This window comes from Natrix helvetica (assembly GCF_964273705.1).
Source record: "Natrix helvetica genome assembly, chromosome: Z".
Classification (NCBI taxonomy): Eukaryota; Metazoa; Chordata; class Lepidosauria; order Squamata; family Natricidae; genus Natrix; species Natrix helvetica.
In genome coordinates, this window is record NC_138554.1 from 56,123,135 (window position 1) to 56,141,493 (window position 18,359).

The 18,359-nt window shown below is 39.9% G+C and overlaps 1 protein-coding gene across 7 annotated transcripts in view; it reads left to right on the plus strand.

The window, feature by feature from the left end:
• Positions 1–18,359, plus strand: part of LOC309381977 (charged multivesicular body protein 3) — a 36,286-nt gene that overhangs the window by 11,927 nt on the left and 6,000 nt on the right. For 4 of the 7 annotated variants that reach the window (XM_081933373.1, XM_081933372.1, XM_081933374.1 and 1 more), the window contains exons 4-5: positions 253–368; positions 1,801–3,488. In XM_081933373.1, the coding sequence (XP_081789499.1) occupies positions 253–368; positions 1,801–3,337 (1,653 nt within the window). In that variant the 3' untranslated portion in view covers positions 3,338–3,488. Of the gene's footprint in view, positions 1–252; positions 369–1,800; positions 3,489–15,889; positions 16,030–16,211; positions 16,334–17,044; positions 17,106–17,953; positions 18,134–18,359 lie in introns of those variants that run through there. The other 3 variants (XM_081933376.1, XM_081933375.1, XM_081933377.1) reach the window with 3 other exon arrangements.

Genomic DNA, 18,359 nt, shown 5'->3' on the forward strand with positions numbered 1-18,359 from the left:
CGCTGACAACAGGTGAGTTGAGTATCTGTGCAAACAGCAGACAGAGGCACAGGCGCGGGGGGGAAGGCAGGCGATCCGGATGGGCCACAGGAAAGCCAAGCGGCGGTGGGCCAGAGTGGCAGCCAGCAGCGGGAGGCTCGTCTTTATGCAACAACATTAGCAGACAGAGGCATTTTTAAGATAAACTATTACAAAATATGTAGAATCTTTGATCAGTTATATATTTAAGCTTTATTTATTTTTTTAATACAGGTCATAGCAAATGACAGGAGCCCTTTAATGGGAAAAGTTCACTGGGAGAAAATGGTGAAGAAAGTTTCAAGGTTTGGTATACGTACAGGCACTTTTAATTGTTCCAGTGATCCCAGGTATGTTCTCTGAAATATTGTAGCCAACTAGAAGTAAAATTAATGGGGAAGAGATTGTTTGGTGAGAAGTAATAGGCATCTACACTTTACCGGTATCACATTTTGGAAATTAAATTTCTCTAGGTTGCACTATTAATTTTTATTACGAATCAAGCAAACTACCATTTATCTTTGAAACTATTCCATTTCAAAATATTGACTAAGTAACGTAGCTTTCAACAAGGACTCTAATTTTTTCCAAAGCAAAATACAATAAGGATTATTTGGCATATTGTCCTTTATCTGTGTATTACATCATTATTCCAGACATGAAGATGTGCCAGGATTAAAGATATGATCTTCTAAGAGATTGTGGAAGAAATCCAAAATAGCAAGAACGGATGAAGAGATCCTTGCTATTTCTTTATGCTTTGGATGGAAACATGCAGAGTTACCAGATTTTGGAATGGTCTTGGAGAGGGGAAGAGTTATTTTTCAGTTATGGGGATATTATCAATTGCAATTCTGAATTGTAAAAAGAGCAATGTTCATCTGTCAGCATGCCACTAATTTAGTTCAGCATTAATCAACTCTTAGGAGAAAATAAGATTACTTCATGGCTCATGGACCATTGTTCCCTCATTCAACCTTCTTTGATCAGTTAATCCCCTTTTTCCAATTCATTTTCCCTTGAAAAACTTTGAATGTACAACAGTTTTGGACCCAATTCAGGCCCCATAATGTATTTTCTGTGCTGTTCCAAAATGTTGCTCTCATCCCAGTTATGACTCACATCATTTCTTCAGTGTCTCTGTTCATATCCTTCTATAGCTGAGTATGTTTGGGTTTGGTTGATTATATTCATCTTCAGTTTCTTTTCAGGAATCTACCTATCAAAGTATTCTTTTTAATTCAGACATCTTGGTTTTGATGCCTGCTGCTGCCTTCCCTTCCTCCATTTCTGTAGTCACTTTGCTGCACTTCACTGTAATCATTTCTTCTAGTTTCCCTATTTTTTCTGTGCACCATTCATTTCTTCTTCTCTTCTCCTCCTCCTCCTATTGTCTTTGTCAGCTCCCTGATACTTCCTTAATGCCTTGTTTTGAATCCTTGTTGCCATGTCTCTATTCTTATGATATATTCCACTTTTTAAACAGCTCTAATAAAGTAAATTTGTTTTTTAAAATAGGCATTTGCCAAGTTGTCGTGTACAACAGTTCTACTCCTTCCCACTTCATAGCAAAACTACTCACTACTCAAATTAAGTAAATTCAGGAATTCTGAGCTCAATTTCTTTGTGGGGTTTTCTCCAGTTCTGTTGAAAAGACTATTAATGGGGACCCGCATATATTAGAAATGTTAAATCTCCAGATTAATACAGATTAATATACCATTAATCTAAAAGAAGTGTTTTTAAACTACTATTTAGTTTAACTGAATGTTTTCTTTGTAGATACTGCAGAAGAAGAGGTTGGGTAAGGTCTACGCTAATTATGTCAGTTCCACAAACAAGTACATCCAAAGGGAAAGTAATGCTTAAAGAATATAGTGGACGTAAAATTGAAACGGAACATATTTTCAAATGGATAACAGCCCATGCTGCTTCTCGAATCAAAACAATATTCAAATCAGAACATTTGAAAGAAGAATGGAATAAAAGTTACCAGTATAGAGTGAAAATATATTTGTTTGCTAAATTAGACCAGCCTCCAGCTTTCTTTTCTGCACTAAGTGTGAAATTTACTGGCAGAGTTGAGTTTATTTTTGTGAATGTAGAAAACTGGGACAACAAGAGTCACATTGCAGAAATGGGCATCTATAAGACACCATCTTATATTCTTAGAACTCCTGAAGGTATTTACAGATATGGAAATAACACTGGTGAATTTATATCCCTTCATGCTATGGATTCCTTCTTGCGATCTTTACAACCTGAAGTTAATGATTTATTTGTTTTAAGTTTAGTCTTAGTTAATTTGATGGCATGGATGGACTTATTTATCACCCAAGGTGCTACTATAAAGCGCTTTGTTATTCTTATAAGCACTCTAGGGACTTATAATTCTCTCTTAATCATTTCCTGGCTACCAGTTCTGGGTTTTTTGCAATTACCTTATTTAGATAGCTTCTACGAATATAGTTTAAAACTGTTCCGTTATTCTAATACAACGACCCTCGCTTCATGGGTAAGAGCTGACTGGATGTTCTACTCATCACACCCTGCCTTGTTCCTCAGCACATATCTGGGACATGGTTTATTAATTGATTATTTTGAGAAAAAAAGACGACATAATAACAGTGATGAAATAAATGCCAATAACTTAGAATGGCTGTCAAGCCTTTGGGACTGGTACACCAGTTATCTATTCCATCCAATCACATCTTTTCAGCATTTCCCCTTTGAATCTGATTGGGATGAAGACCCAGATCTCTTTCTTGATCGCTTAGCTTTCCCTGATTTGTGGCTTCATCCTCTGATACCAACTGATTATATCAAAAATTTACCTATGTGGCGATTTAAATGTTTTGATGGACACTCAGAAGAGGAAATGATGGAACTCTCCCAAAGTGAAAATGACTCAGATAGTGAATGTAAAGATATTCCAAATAATGATAAAGAGTTATTTGAGGATGAGAGAAGAACCCTTCTAAATCCTTGCGAAGGAGAAGTTTTTTGCAATGCTGAGACCTGTTCATGTGCCAAAGCCAAGTCATATGAATCATACAGTACTAGAGATGATTTGGAGCCTGACTGGTCAGCTTGGCCGGCTGGTATGTTACGCTGTACCGAATGTGTTGTATGTCTAGAGAATTTCATAAATGGGTGTCTATTAATGGGTTTACCTTGTGGCCATGTCTTTCACCAGAATTGCATTGTGATGTGGCTAGTAGGGGGGCGACATTGCTGCCCTGTCTGTAGATGGGCATCTTACAAGAAAAAGAAGCCATATGTACATCATCAGCTTTTATCAAATCACAGCCTGTCTTAACTGTATACTAATAATGTTCCTTTGTAACTTCTTATGTATTACTGCTTGCCATTTAAATGTTAGTCACAAACAGACCGTGTGGTTTGAAGTTTTAGTTTAAATGTTAGTGCAGTGAAGTAAAATAAACATGATGCTAATGTTTATGAGAGAATCATTTGGTTGCCTTGTATGTTGAAATAATGAATATGTATTAGTACAGTTATAGCTTTCCTTTACAACATTTGAACATTTAAATTAATATTATTTTTTGTTTGCAAGCAGAAAAACCAGATGTTTGTCAACAAAAGTATACTTCTGCAATGTTTAACATAAGATTTGGGTGAACATAGAAATTTCAACGAGAAATAATTATTTATGTTTCTTTAGATTTTTTTTCAGCATACCTCTGTTCAATAATGTATTATTTGTAAGTATGCATTTAAAAACAAATTCACGAAAATAAATTATTTAAAAGAGCAATAATTTTCAATATTAATTATTTTAACATTTTTGTGTTAAATTGCTATCTTTATATGCTAGCCTTTCTGCAAAAAATCAAAAATCAAACTCACTTCCCAGACAAACCTTCCCAGTCTCCCAGACATTTCCAATCTGTCTCTTATTATTCTTTAAACTGTCGTGTTCATCTCATGTATACTAATAAAGCTTATTCCACCATTTTTATTTAAATGTTTTATCAGAAGTTGACTCCTGAAAAATAGAAAGCCAGATGAGCAAATCTCTTGCCATAATTGATAGAAATTGTTATTCAGAATTCACCTATTTTTAATGTCTCATTTCTAGCATTTTCTTCCCCATCATTGTCACCTAGCATCAAATTTAACATGTTATTTGCCAGATAAAAGCTTTATGCCTATGCTGACATCTGTATGTTTGTATTTTATTGTTAATAACTGGCAGGTTGTATTCTTCTCCATTATAGCTGAAAATCAGCAAAACATGTCTTTAAAAGTGGTGTACATTTAAAGTATAGAGATTAGTCACAAGAGGCTTTTATCATGCAAAGAAGTACTGAGTTCACAGGCCATTTGAAGGTATAACTATCTTAAGCATGGTTTGCTGAATAAATTGATATTTTATTATAATCTTTGATCAGCATCCCTGAATAAATCACAATAGGCTGGCTTGCAGGGGTGGGTTCCGGATTCTTTTACTGCCGGTTCGTTCAGAGACACACTTCACTCATGCATTACATGCGCAAGCACAATAAATAAAAAATTGCTTCTACACATGCGCAGAAGCAAAAAACAAGATGGCGCCTCCATAGGCGCCACAGATAGAACCAGTTTGGATGCATGGACAGCCGAGTTACTACCTATTCGGACAAACCCGGCAGAACCGGTAGAAACTCACCTCTGCGGGCTTGGTAGGCTAAGGTGCAGGTATACAAAGTAAAGCTGTGCAGATATTGGTGGTCTTCAAAACTGTTGGACCCAGGCAGCCCCAGATCTCTAAAAACCTCTACCAAATTTGGTTCTTCCCTATACAAATGTTTTTTTTTAAACAAAGTTTTATTGTTTTTTTTTTTTAAATAATAAGGAAAAGGGTATTGGAGTAGGTTACAAATTTTGACAGTTACAATGTGTGAAGGGTATCCCCACCCCCCGTACTCATAGTATTCATTTAAACAAATAATTCAATATTACATATTGATAGTTTGTCAGCATATAAATTCATATAAAAATTTCAATCAATTTATATAAAGCCGATTTCCTTATTCATTTTTGTGATCTGAGTTTTCTTGGTATTGCCCCTTCTCCCCCCGGCAGCAGAGCTCCGGCCCCTCCCGTGTCTTGTATGTCGGGTGTCCTATACAAATGTTAATGATCTTTCAAACTATTCTGAAAACATTTTAGTTTTCATTTGGAAAAAGTGTTAAATGGGTGTTCAGAATTGCCTAACAAATCACAGATGCAGAGCAGGGGCTACTAATACAAACATCAGGACAGGTCTCCTGCTTCACTTCATATCCCCCTGCATAGTTAGTTATGTGTAAATTCAGTCTTGAATTTACTTAGGTACCTAAGCCCACCATTTCTTAAACTTTCCAACTGTTATCCAACCTATCCCACAGTGAGAATTATAGTAGTTTTCTTCATTGACAACAAAACAAAACCCTCAAATCCATGAGAACAGTAGCTTTTTATTATGGCAGAGTAAGGATTGACAAAGGGATTGCATAGTTTATGCCAGCATACTTTTCTGTTTACTAAAGGATTGGAGGATAGTCCAATGCAGATTTCTGAAAAATCTCTGATTGCTCTATTCACATGCCTAATGATGCATTGTTAATTTTGTTTTTGATGAAAATAACTTTCATCCTACCACACTTTCCATTCTTCAACCCCTTTATTTCCATTGACCCTGAATTGCTGAAGGAGAGTGAAAAAATGTCATTTCTTGGTGATCATGCGCAAGTCTAAACTATTCCGGATATAGTAAAATAAAAGTATCTCTTTCTTCTCCATAATGAAAAAGAGAAAACAAAGTGCTAGTGTTTTGCCTCAAAATCCATGTTCTTAATGTATCTGATTGTTAGTTGTTGCTATGAGCAGGATCTGCAAAACTAACAAGTAACCTTTTCTTTTGAAAGTCTTGTGGAATAAAATAGACAATCAAAGGAGTAGAGAAACGGGCAGAGTAATGCAAGATTTTCCTCCAGTAGAAAAATGAACTACCCTGAAGTTACACAGAGGTAAAGGACAACAAAAGAAACACAGTATCAGAAACAACCAGGAAAAATGACATGAATATTGTTCCTATTGTCAGTTTGCAGTGATTTAAAGCTGTTAGACTCTTGCTAAATCTTCCAATTAGTACAAATTCAGTCTATTATTCCTAAACTTCAGCCTGCAAAGTGCAACAGTTAGAAGTAAGTGTTTTGTTATTTTGAATATAAAATGTTGGAAATCAAAGAGAACTCAGATTCTGGCTGCAGTTGAAGGACGAGCTAAGGTGAAAAGCTGCACTTTCATGGTATTATGAATTTTAACCAAGATCTATATGATTTACTGTGTCATCTGAAGATAAGTTCACCACTGTATTTATCTATTGTACCAGACATATTGGGATGTTTGTATCAATGTCTTCTGATACTATATAGCTGAGTGTGGTTGATTTGATTGGATGGGAATTTGATGATCCAGACATTTTGCCCTGTTCCATGTGGTTTCTGGGTGGTAAAGAATTTAAAAAAATATTTCCAGAAGAAGAAATGGAACTGAAGAAGGTTCTGCAAAAGGCAGAGCTGACGACTGCAATGAAGAATGAAGAACCAGTGAGTTGATTGGCTTTCCAGATAAAGGAGAGCACTAGAGATCTGCAATAAATGCTCCAGATAGCTGCTCCTTGCAAAACAGAAGTCTCTGGAAGGTTTTCAGCACTGGGAGATGAGGGAATAATCATCTTCCTCAAATTCTGATCAACACCCTTTAAAGGGCACTATGTTTACATACTTCTTTTTCTAGTCACATTCAAAAATTGCTTATTACTATTGTTCAGCTATTAAGGAACCTTTGGAACAAGAAGTCTGAAAACACCAGGTGAGTTTGCTTTCAATTCTTAATGGAAAAAAAATTAACTACAAGCTTAAGAACTTGAAAAAAAAGTTGATTAAGATTGCAATTTTAGCAAGTGTAAGACTAAGAAATAAGTTTTTACAATTATAAAGAATCCTTTCTGATGGAAAATGCTGTGGTTTTGAATTAATAAAAATGTAAAAATTGGTCACTAAAGGAAACTAAAGGTTTTGATTAAAGCAAAACACGCAACAGCTACATAATGGCACAAAATATACTAACATTGATCATATTGAAGGATACTTTAGAAAAAACAATCAGAAATTGACATCAATAATGTCAACAATGATATTGCCTTTATAGATAGTCTGTCTAAATGATGTTATGGAAGAAGAATAAGAAAGACACTGACTGGAAAGTAGATTTAACAATGACAGGATACAAAAACGAATAAAAATGGTACACTGGACATCATAAAGAAACTGCCTGATATTTTAATAATTAAAAGTGATATGCAGACAATAAACCAAAAGAAAACCCAGATAATTTTTATATTATTAAAACATTAAAGAATCTTATGAGAAGGGACAAAAAAGAAATGACATTATTTCAAAATACTAAACATATAAGATTTTTAGAAGTAAAAGGAATGAATATAAAATTGGTTTGTCTGATGGTTAAACTAGGACTGAAATGATGCTTTGTAAATTTATTTATAGATAAGAGATGGGATACAGAAAGAAGAGATCATTTGTTTTAATTTAAAAGGAGCTGAAAACTCAATTGTTTATACTTGTGATGAAATCTGGAAGTCACTTCTTTATATATTTTTCTTTTTTCTTTTATTTTTATTCTTTGTTTTCTATTTTTTCTTTTCCTTTGTACCTTTGACTTTTCTATTCTTTTTTTTGTATTAGTTTTTATTACTGTCATTATCTTTAATAAAATTACTTAAAGAATAAAAATACAATTCTTAAATACAGCAAAGATATCATATGGGTTTTTTATCATTAAATTTACATTGGCCATTCAGATTTCTTCCTTCACCCCTATTTTAAGATCCTGTAATCACTCAATTTAGGTTGAGTTAGGATGATTGGATGGAGCTGAACGTTTATGGCCAGATGCCCTTCCTGACACATATGAGGAGTTCACAGCAGATGCTTTCCTCTGGGTCCCAGGAAACATCCTCTGTATCTAAAATTGAACTCTCAACTTTCGGAGTGTGGGGGCCAGCCTCTTCATCAATACACAGCTGACTGCTCATTCAGCTCTTATTGTAAATATATTTGGTTTTAATTTTTTAAAAAATCCATAGAAGTTATAGAAGCACAAAGCTAAAGAACTAAATACTGGAGTTTTACTGAGTGAACTTACATACCGTTATATATAGCTGATGTTTTTCATAACATATCATGGTATCTGAACTTAGTCTGGAAACACATAAATAAATAACTGACCAAATAAATCACTGGACGGGAGAAATCTCCTTCACTTGGGCACCTTTATTGTTGCACAGCAGCAAAGGGTTGCTCTCCCAAAAGAGGTTGTTGTTAGTTGTGAAGTCGTGTCCAACCCATCACGACCCCATGGACAACGTTCTTCTAGGCCTTGCTGTCCTCTACCATCCTCTGGAGTCCATTTAAGCTCACGCCAACTGCTTCTGTGACTCCATCCAGCCACCTCATTCTCTGTTGTCCCCTTCTTTTGCCCTCAAATCTTTCCCAGCATTAGGCTCTTCTCCAGTGAGTCCTTCCTTCTCATTAGGTGGCCAAAGTATTTCAGTTTCATCTTCAGGATCTGACCTTCTAAAAAGCAGTCAGGGTTGACGTCCTCTAGGACTGACCAGTTTGACTGCCTTGAGGTAGAAAGTAAATTAATTACCTTCTGAGGTAGAGGGGAGAGGCTTTGTTAATTCCATTCTCTGTGGTCCGCAAATCTCACAATGTCTCATTTGGCACATAGCTGCCTCATACCTATTCAGAAAAGGCTTACAAACTTTCTCTGCCTATGTGCTTTATTACTCACAGCCTCCTCTTTACACGCCTTTATACAGGTTTATCAGAGGCAATACTCGTCCATTTGTCACTTATTGCATCACAATATGACATGCTGGTTTGACATCTACGGATAGAAAAACATTACAGATGATGGTGAGCACAGCACAAAACATTGTGGACAGCCCTCTGACATCACTAGATGAGATCGCTAGGGTTCGTTGCCTTAGAAGAGTGAGGAAAATCCTCAGGGATGACTCATATGCTGGTCAACACTTCTTTACCCTCCTACCATCGGGAAGGAGATACAAAAACCCAGCCAGCCGCACAAACAGGCTGAAGAATAGTTTTATCTGTGGGCTGTCAAACTCCTGAATGTGAAATAACATCATAACTAAGTAGTACGATGACTTGCCGGGCTGGCAAAACATGTAACATGTTCACACTGGTGTAATGGACTGGGTGTTTGTTAATATGATTTATTTGGGTTAGGGATAATTTTTTTTCCTTCACTGAGCTGTATTATGTTGGATGGGTGCACTGAGAGCATTCAATCAATCTCATTGTATATATGTTGTGCACTGACAATAAAGAATTATTATTATTATACAATTGTATCACAGTGGCCAGTTGTTTCGATGGATTTGGCATTGATTACTAGTCAGACCCCACCCAGGGGCCTAGGACGTCATAATGTATTTTCATAATATACGTGCAGATCCAAGCAGTGCAGCTTATTGCATTAGACTGATGGTGATTTTGTCAAGTTTTAACTGTTTTAAATGAATTCTAGTGCTTTTGGAATAGCACCCAGTGTGCCGATTACCACTGCTGGTTTGTGCCATAATTGTTGAATTTCCATTTTTAGGTTCTGGTATTTCACGATTTTTTCATGTTCCTTCTCGTTGACCCTGCTATCACCTGGTATTGCGAGGTCTATGATTGTAACCTTATTTTTCTCAACCAGTGTGATGTCTGGTGCGTTATGCACCAGTATTTTGTCTGTTTGTATACGAAAATACCATAGGATCTTGACCATCTGATTTTCGGTGACTTTTTCATGCTTATGTTCCCACCAGTTTGTTGTTGTTTTAATATTATAATTTTTGCACAAATTCCAATGGATCATTTGTGCTACTGAATTGTGCCACAATTTATAATCAGCCTGCACGATTTTTTTACAGCAGCTGAGCATGTGGTCAACAGTTTCATCAACTGTGGAGGAAGCGGAAACTAAGGGGTTTTTTAATAAATCGTTTTTTAATAGTTTTAAGGGGTTCCAGGGCTGGGGTGAATCAGGTCAGGAGTGAAAGTAGAGCCAGGCGAATAGGTGTGGTCGAGAGGGGAGGGAGCGGAGTGGGGGAGGAGAGGGAAGATAGCATTCCAACACAGGGCTCCGTCATACCAACGGTCGTGGGGAGGGGTAGGTGCGAGGACAGATCAAGAACTCGTAGTCGGTTGAGAGACCGTGGCTATTGGTCATACCCGGTCGCTTGTACCAACCCCCGCATGCTAGGTGGTCAGGATCTACAGAGCCAGGGCCTGAGGCTGTTGTTATGCAATGCGAGGTCCGTTGTTAATAAGGCCCCCCTCATCAATGATTTGATCTTGGAGGGGGAGCCGGACCTCACAGGAATAACAGAGACCTGGTTGGGCCATGAGGGAGGTCTACCCCTCGTGGAAATCTGCCCACCAGGTTATCGAGCATTCCACCAGCCACGGGCCCAGGGAAGGGGCGGTGGGGTAGCGGTGATTATCCAGGAAGACTTGGAGCCGAGAGAGTTCACTGTGCCGCAGACATCCAGGTGTGAGTCCCTTGTCGTGAGATGGGGCCCAGGGAGACAGTTGGGCCTGCTGATAGTATACCAGGCTCCTCGCTGTACATCGGCGGCCCTGCCTGAACTCCTCGAGCTGATCGCAGCGATGGCGGTTGAGACTCCCAAACTTTTAGTGATGGGGGACTTCAACCTGCCGTCGATGGGAGAAGCATCCGAGGTGGTTCGGGAGTTCATGGCTTCCATGACAGCCATGGACCTGACTCAATTAATTCAGGGCCCCACACACGAAGGAGGCCACACGCTGGACCTTGTTTTTGTCTCTGGCCAGTGGATGAGTGATCTGGGAATAGGGGATTTAGTTATCACTCCCCTGTCATGGTCAGACCACTCACTTCTCCGACTTGACTTCCCTGGCGCTACCCCCCCGCTGCGGGGAGGTGGAACCGGAAGGTCCTAGATGGTTCCGCCCCAGGCGCCTGATGGAACCAGGTAAGTTCCAGATGGAGCTTGGCCCACCTCCTGTAGACATGACCCGCCCCCGGATAGAGAACCTGGTAGCCGCATGGAACAGTGCGGCTGCCGGGGCCCTAGACCGGGTGGCGCCTTTGCGGCCTCTCCTGCGGCAATGAACCACCCTGGCCCCTTGGTTTACTGAGGAGCTAAGGGTGATGAAACGCCACAAGAGACGCCTAGAGAGTCGTTGGAGATCCTCCCGTTCCGAATTTGATCGAGCACAGGTACGAACCTACTTAAGGACATACCTTGTGGCGTTAAGAGCGGCCAAACGTCGACATTGTGCCGCTCTTATCGCGTCCGCAGATAACTGCCCTGCCGCCCTGTTCTGGGTGACCCGCTCCCTTCTGTCACAGAGGCCGCGGGAAGCCCCTTTACAGGGCAGGGCAGAGGAATTTGGGAAATATCTGCAGGATAAAATCGCTCAAATCCGGAGGGAATGGGTCCCTTTCAGTGGGCTAGGGGGGACGCCCGAGGCGAGTCTTGAGAGACCACTCTGGGAGGAGTTTGACTCGGTTGCCATCGAGGATTTGGACGGGTTACGCGGGCGACTACGGCCTACCACATGTTCATTGGACCCGTGTCCCTCCTGGCTTGTACTGGCATCCTGGGAGGTTACACGTGACTGGCTCCTGGGACTAGTGAACGCTTCGTTGGGCGAGGGGTCTTTACCGGACACCTTGAAAGAGGCGGTTGTGAGACCCTTACTCAAGAAGCCTTCCCTGGACCCAACGGAGCTAGCCAATTATCGTCCTGGATGGGTGACAACAGACTCAAACTCAACCCCTCCAAGATGGAGTGGCTGTGGCTTCCGGCCCCCCGGTTCAACCAGTTGCTTCCATCTCTGGCCATTGGGGGCGAGCAACTGGCCCCCATGGAGCGGGCGCGCAATTTGGGCGTCCTCCTGGATGCCCAGCTGTCCATGGATGACCATGTAACAGCCGTGGCAAGGGGGGCATTCCACCGGGTTCGCCTGGTGCGCCAATTGCGCCCCCTATTGGACCGGGATGCCTTACGCACAGTCACCCATGCGCTGGTGACGTCCCGCCTAGACTACTGCAATGCTCTCTACATGAGGCTTCCCTTGAGATGCACTCGAAGACTACAGTTGGTCCAGAATGCGGCCGCGCAGGTGATTATGGGGAGTACTAGATACTCCCATGTAACACCTCTCCTGCGCGAGCTGCACTGGCTTCCTGTGGCCTATCGGGTGCGTTTCAAGGTTTTGATTACCATCTTCAAAGCGCTCCATGGCACAGGACCTAGCTACCTGCGGGATCGCATCCTGCCCCATACATCCCTACGACCAATCCGCTCTCACAGAGAGGGACTTCTCCGGGTGCCGTCCACTAAACAATGCCAGAGGGCGACACCCAGGAGTAGGGCCTTCTCTGTGATGGGCCCAGCCCTTTGAAATGACCTCCCCCTCGACATTAGGATTACCACCGACCTCCGCTCCTTCCGTTCAAAACTCAAGACCCACCTTTTTCAATTATCTGGCCTGGCTCAACCATAATTCCATCTTATTCCTCCTGACAGTCTTTTTAAATAAGTAATTTTAAACTGAGGTATTTTAATTCCTAATCTCATTATTATTATTTTATGTATTGTAATGGTTGTTACCTCCTCCGTATAATGTAATATATATATGTGCTTTTATTTATTGTACGCCGCCCCGAGTCCCTTGTGGAGAGGGAGCGGCTAACAAATCAAATAAATAAATAAATAAATAAACTTCTTTGCAGAGTCTGCATTTGGCATCATCAGATGATTTTTCGATTTTGGCCTTAATGGCATTTGTTCGGATAGCTTGTTCTTGCGCAGCCAGGATTAGTGACTCTGTTTCTTTCTTTAATGTACCTGTTGTTAACCATAACCAAGTTTTTTCACTGTCCACTCTATCTTTTATTTTTTCCAGAAATTGACCATGCAATGCTTTGTTCTGCCAACTTTCCATTCTTGATTTTATCACATCTTTTCTGTATTCTTGTTTCGTCTGTTGGGCCTTCAGTAGATTTTTGTTCTTTACTTCGATTAATAGATGTTCTTGACTTTCTTTTAAATAATCAGCCAGTGCATGTTTTTCTTCTTTCTTCTTTCTTCTTTCTTCTTTCTTCTTCTTTCTTCATTATTATTATTATTATTATTATTATTATTATTATTATTATTATTATTATTATTATTATTATTATTATTATTATTATTATTAATGTTAATCTTTGGTGAGATTCACAGCCTTTGGGGCTGGTTGGTAGCCTAACAGCTCGAGTCCTAATCAAGGACCTAGGAACTGTTAAGGTAACGTCGGAGGATATAAGCTGTTTCAAGTAGGGTGGGTTTTTGTAGAATCAGAATGTTCAAGTCCAATAAATTTAGAGTTTCCAAATAGCGAGGTAGCCCTTTAGGTATTGCTCCAAAGGCTCCATTTACAATCAGGAGAACACACTATTTCTTTTTCCATAGTCGCTCAGCTTCAATTTGCAAGTCCCAGTATTTTGTGACTTTTTCTTGCTGCTTATCTTCAATTTGCGCATCACCGGGTATTGCAATGTCAATGAACCAAACTTTTTTCTTTTCAACTGTTGCTATATCAGGTGCGTTGTGGGCCAAGTGCCTGTCAGTCTGAATTCTATTTTTTATTATTATTATTATTATTATTATTATTATTATTATTATTATTATTATTATTATTATTATTATTATTATTATTATTATTATTATTATTATTATTATGTTAATCTTTGGTGAGATTCACAGCCTTTGGGGCTGGTTGGTAGCCTAACAGCTCGAGTCCTAATCAAGGACCTAGGAACTGTTAAGGTAACGTCGGAGAATATAAGTTGTTCCAAGTAGGGTAGTTTTTTGTAGAGTCAGAATGTTCAAGTCAGGTAAATTTAGAATTTTCAAATAGTGAGGTAGCCCTTTAGGTATTGCTCCAAGGGCTCCAATTACAATTGGGACAACACATTCTTTTTTCACAGTCGCTCAACTTCAATTTGCAAGTCCAGGTATTTTATGATTTTTTTCTTGCTGTTTATCTTCAATTCGTGCATCACCAGGTATTGCAATGTCAATGAACCATACTTTTTCCTTTTCAATTGTGGCCCAGTGGTTTTTTCCGTACTCAAATCCAAACTTTTGGCACAATTTCCAGTGAATGATCTTAGCAATGCCGTCATGGCGTTGTAGGCAGTGACGTGCAGTCAGGTCAGGCAGGGGAGCACAGCCTCACCACTGTCATCATGAAAAGAAAAGAAAATGTAAAAGGAAAAAGGTGAGAGCTGAGTTAAGGCTGAGCTAGTTACTGCCTCACCGTGGATGATTCTGCTTAACTGTTTAAAAAAGCCTCTAAAAAAGTGCCCTCTACTATGAGGCACGTCTCATGTCTCATCTAGTCTGACTTTAGGCGTTTTATGATCACTCAAGCAGAGTTAAATAAGAGTTAAAAGCCTAAAAATTCCCGACGTAGGTGAGGCACACAGTTCTCCTGCCTCATAGTAGAGGGCGCTCGTGGGGGCAGAGCTTCTTCAGAGGACCAGAGGCAAGAGCAGAGTTGAAATCCTCTCTGAAACAGCTGGAAAAGGTACGTGTGGGTCGGAGGGAGGGGGAGTAATTCAAACTTCATCCTCCTGGTGCAGGGCTTTGGGCAAAGGCTGGAGGGAAGGACTCTGGCTCGCTTGTGCTCTCCCTGGGGTGTAGTTTGATTGCAGGCAGAGTCACGTTGCCTTTTCAAACCTGTAATCAGTGAAGCTGGGCTGGATCCTTCCGGGTCTGGGGGAAAGTGTGTGTGCTCCAGTATGGCTCTTTGACTGGCTTCCTGCTTCCTGTGGTCTCCTCGCTGGTGCTCTTCCCTCCAATCCAACTTTGTATGTGTGTTTGTTTGAGAGAGAGTGGGTGAGAGAGAGGGAAAGGGGTAGGAGAGATAGTCCAATCCAACTTGTGTGTGTGTGTGTGTGTGTGTTTGAGGGGGGGGGAGGGAGAGAGGGAGGAAGGAGGGGAAGGGAGAAGAAAAAGAAAGAAGGAAACTTCTTTCGCAAAGGAGAAAAACAAATGCTGTCACTTTAAATCGGAACTGAGCATGCCTGGCTATGGAATTCTGGGAGTTGAAGTCCACAAGTCTAAAAACATTTAAAACCCACCACTGTGTCAGTGCCTCAGCAGCCATAAACCTCACCGCATGTCACTGGTTGTAGGTAGTCAGTTTGTGAAATTTTGCTACACCCGCTGATCAAATGGTCAACTGTCTCATCTTTCTCATTACAGAAGTGACATTTGCTGTTGGTGGTAACATGTTGAATTTTTGCCTTCATGCAGTTTGTGGCCAAGGCTTGTTATTATTAATTATTTATTATCATCATCATCATCATCTTGTACCTCAGAGCTGTGGAAACTTTTTTACTGTCATCTACCGACTGTTGTGATTAGCATTTCATAGGAACTGAAAACCCTGCCAGGCGAGCCCTTCTCAACACTAAATTGCTGTTTTAATTCATCTCGTTGACTACAACATCCTCAACCGCCTGCAGTTTGGAAGACTAATACAAACAAGTTTTTCCCTCTGTAAAAAATTGTCTTACTTCTCCTTTTCTCCCGGGGTGGGGGGAGCGTAGGGTTTTTTTCCCTGCTGTTTGTCAACATTAAAATACGCCTCCCTCCCTAGGTGGGGTGTGCGTGCGTCTTCTGAATGTATTGGAAGCGCGAAGCCTCGTTATCGAGGACCATCGCTCTACCCTTTTCTCTCTCTCCCTCTCTCTATAGTTTACTCCACTTCCTGTTTGTCCCGTAGAAAGAGCTGCCGGGACCGGAAGCCGGAAAAAAAACCGAGTTAGGAACTGTTGGAGATGGGCTTGTTTGGGAAGACGCCAGAAAAGCCGCCCAAAGATCTGGTAATGGTGGTGGGAGAGAAGTTTAGGGGACCAAAGGTGGGACTGGATGGGCCGAAAGTGGAGGATGAACAGCGGGAAGGTCTGAAAGGCAGGCAGCCTGACCTGGAGAAGGAATGTGTTTAGTTGGGATTGCCGCTGGCGGGCCAACCCGTCACCTGTTTTTAATTCACTTCTCTATTAAGAGCAGCGGAGTCATTTCCCCACATTTCCCCGTGTGAGCCTTAGTGAAGTTGGACAGGAAGGGGCGACTGCCCAGGTACATCCTCCCACACAGCGAGCGTAGTTCTTGTGCGTTTGTTGAAAGGTAATTTGGAACCAGGATTGCTTGCATTGTTTACTGGGGAAAAAAACCTTCTCGTTTCCGTAATGCTTCCTCGGATCAGTAACACCCGATACGTCTCATATCCTCTGTTTGGTAAGGGAACAGACAAGTGACTTTGTGCAAATCAAGCGATTGGCTAGGCTGGTGCAACGCTGAATCCTTTATTATGGTTATTTTTTGGTGTATTGAGATTCATGGAATCCAACAAATTCTGACTTGACGTCAAAATTTGTAAATCCCAAGTGATTATTCTACCTCAGGTATATATTTGGAGGATATGCCTAAAGAATAATCCTTCTGATTTGATAAACAAATGTAAATGTGTAAGCTACACTGAGAGAGAGCTCCATTATAAAGTGGCTTTGTTATTTATGTGATAATGCCTCAAAGAACAGCCTTTCAGTGTTTGTGACCTCAGTCAAAAATTGGTCCTCAGAGTCTTGTTGTCAGACTCTGACACTTGTTGGATTTCATCATAGTAGCCTCACAGAACTGTATTGCTGCTTTCTATAAAAATATCTCGCCAGACATTTAGCCTATAATTTCCCTCATTCCTCAAATAATTATAATAAAAACATGGGGAAAGACTAGGTTTGGAGAAGGTTACCTGAGTGGAAAAAGTTCCCTGAATAACAAAAGTTCATAATTTTGAGCTCAATCTCTTAAACTTATTTCTAATATTTATATCTTCAGGTCAATGAGTGGTCACTGAAAATGCGGAAAGAAATGAGGGTGATTGATAGACAAATTAGAGGTCTGTATTCCCACACTTTTTCTCTGAAAGTGGTAACGTTAAGTGGTAACGTTAACCTTTTTCTAATTTGGTAATTGTTGCTCACATTTCTGCCATGAGTAATTAACTTTAGGTTATCTGTTGTGAGTACAGCTTCCATATATTTTATACTAGAGTGGTTAGATTATTTCACATAGCTGCCTTTTTGTATATACTTCCCTGATTAAAGGGCAACTGGAACCAAGCGCAACATGCACTCAGGTGATCCAGTTAAAATAGCCCTGACCACGACCGTTGTTAAATTCTTCAAGACTTATATTAGATATTGGTGGCTGTTAAGTTCTTCCAAAATAAATATATGTGTCAATATATTCTTGGAAAATATTTTTTGAAAAATTCAGATTAGACTTCACAGTTGGATATTAAGATCCAAGAGACCATGAGAAATGGTAGCTAAATTGGCCTCAGACTTGAGAGCTCCAATTTCAAGCCTTCTTTAGCAATATAAAGTCATTCTATTTAAGTACTTAACTAATTCATTATTAAGAGAATGAAATAAAGAGAAATCCCCATGTAAGCTACCTTGAACTCCTGGAAAAAGATGAAATATGTCTCTTAAGAAGCTAGAAAACATAGCTACTAAATCCCACTTCATATTCTTAGAAAGATTAAAGAGCATTTTTGATGAGGTAAAAGAATATAAGAAAGGATGTTCAGTATTAATGGTAAATCTTGTTGCTGGAGTACAGCTTGGTGACAAAAAAAATATCACTTGTTTTTCCCATGTTAATGTGATGTCAGGAAATATTCCTCTTTAAAATTTTGAAATAAACCCTTTTAAACCCTACTTTTATTTTTCTTTAATTCAGATATTCAGAGAGAAGAAGAAAAGGTAAAAAGATCAATTAAAGATGCTGCAAAAAAGGGGCAAAAAGACGTGTGTATTATCCTAGCCAAGGAAATGATCCGTTCACGCAAGGCTGTGAGTAAATTGTATGCTTCCAGGGCCCACATGAATTCAGTCCTGATGGGGATGAAGAACCAACTAGGTAAGATTATTTTGGAGATCAATAACCAGGCCCTCATATATAGATATCAATAGAAGTATTAATAAAATACATTAATTAAAATGTAATAAGGTTAATACACCAACTCACAAAACCAATAATAGTGTTTTGAATAAAAAATAGTCCTTCTAAACTGTGTGCACATGTGCTGTCCTGCATCAGAGTTGTCTTATTGGAGAGATGGGCAGCATATAAAGATCCAATTTGA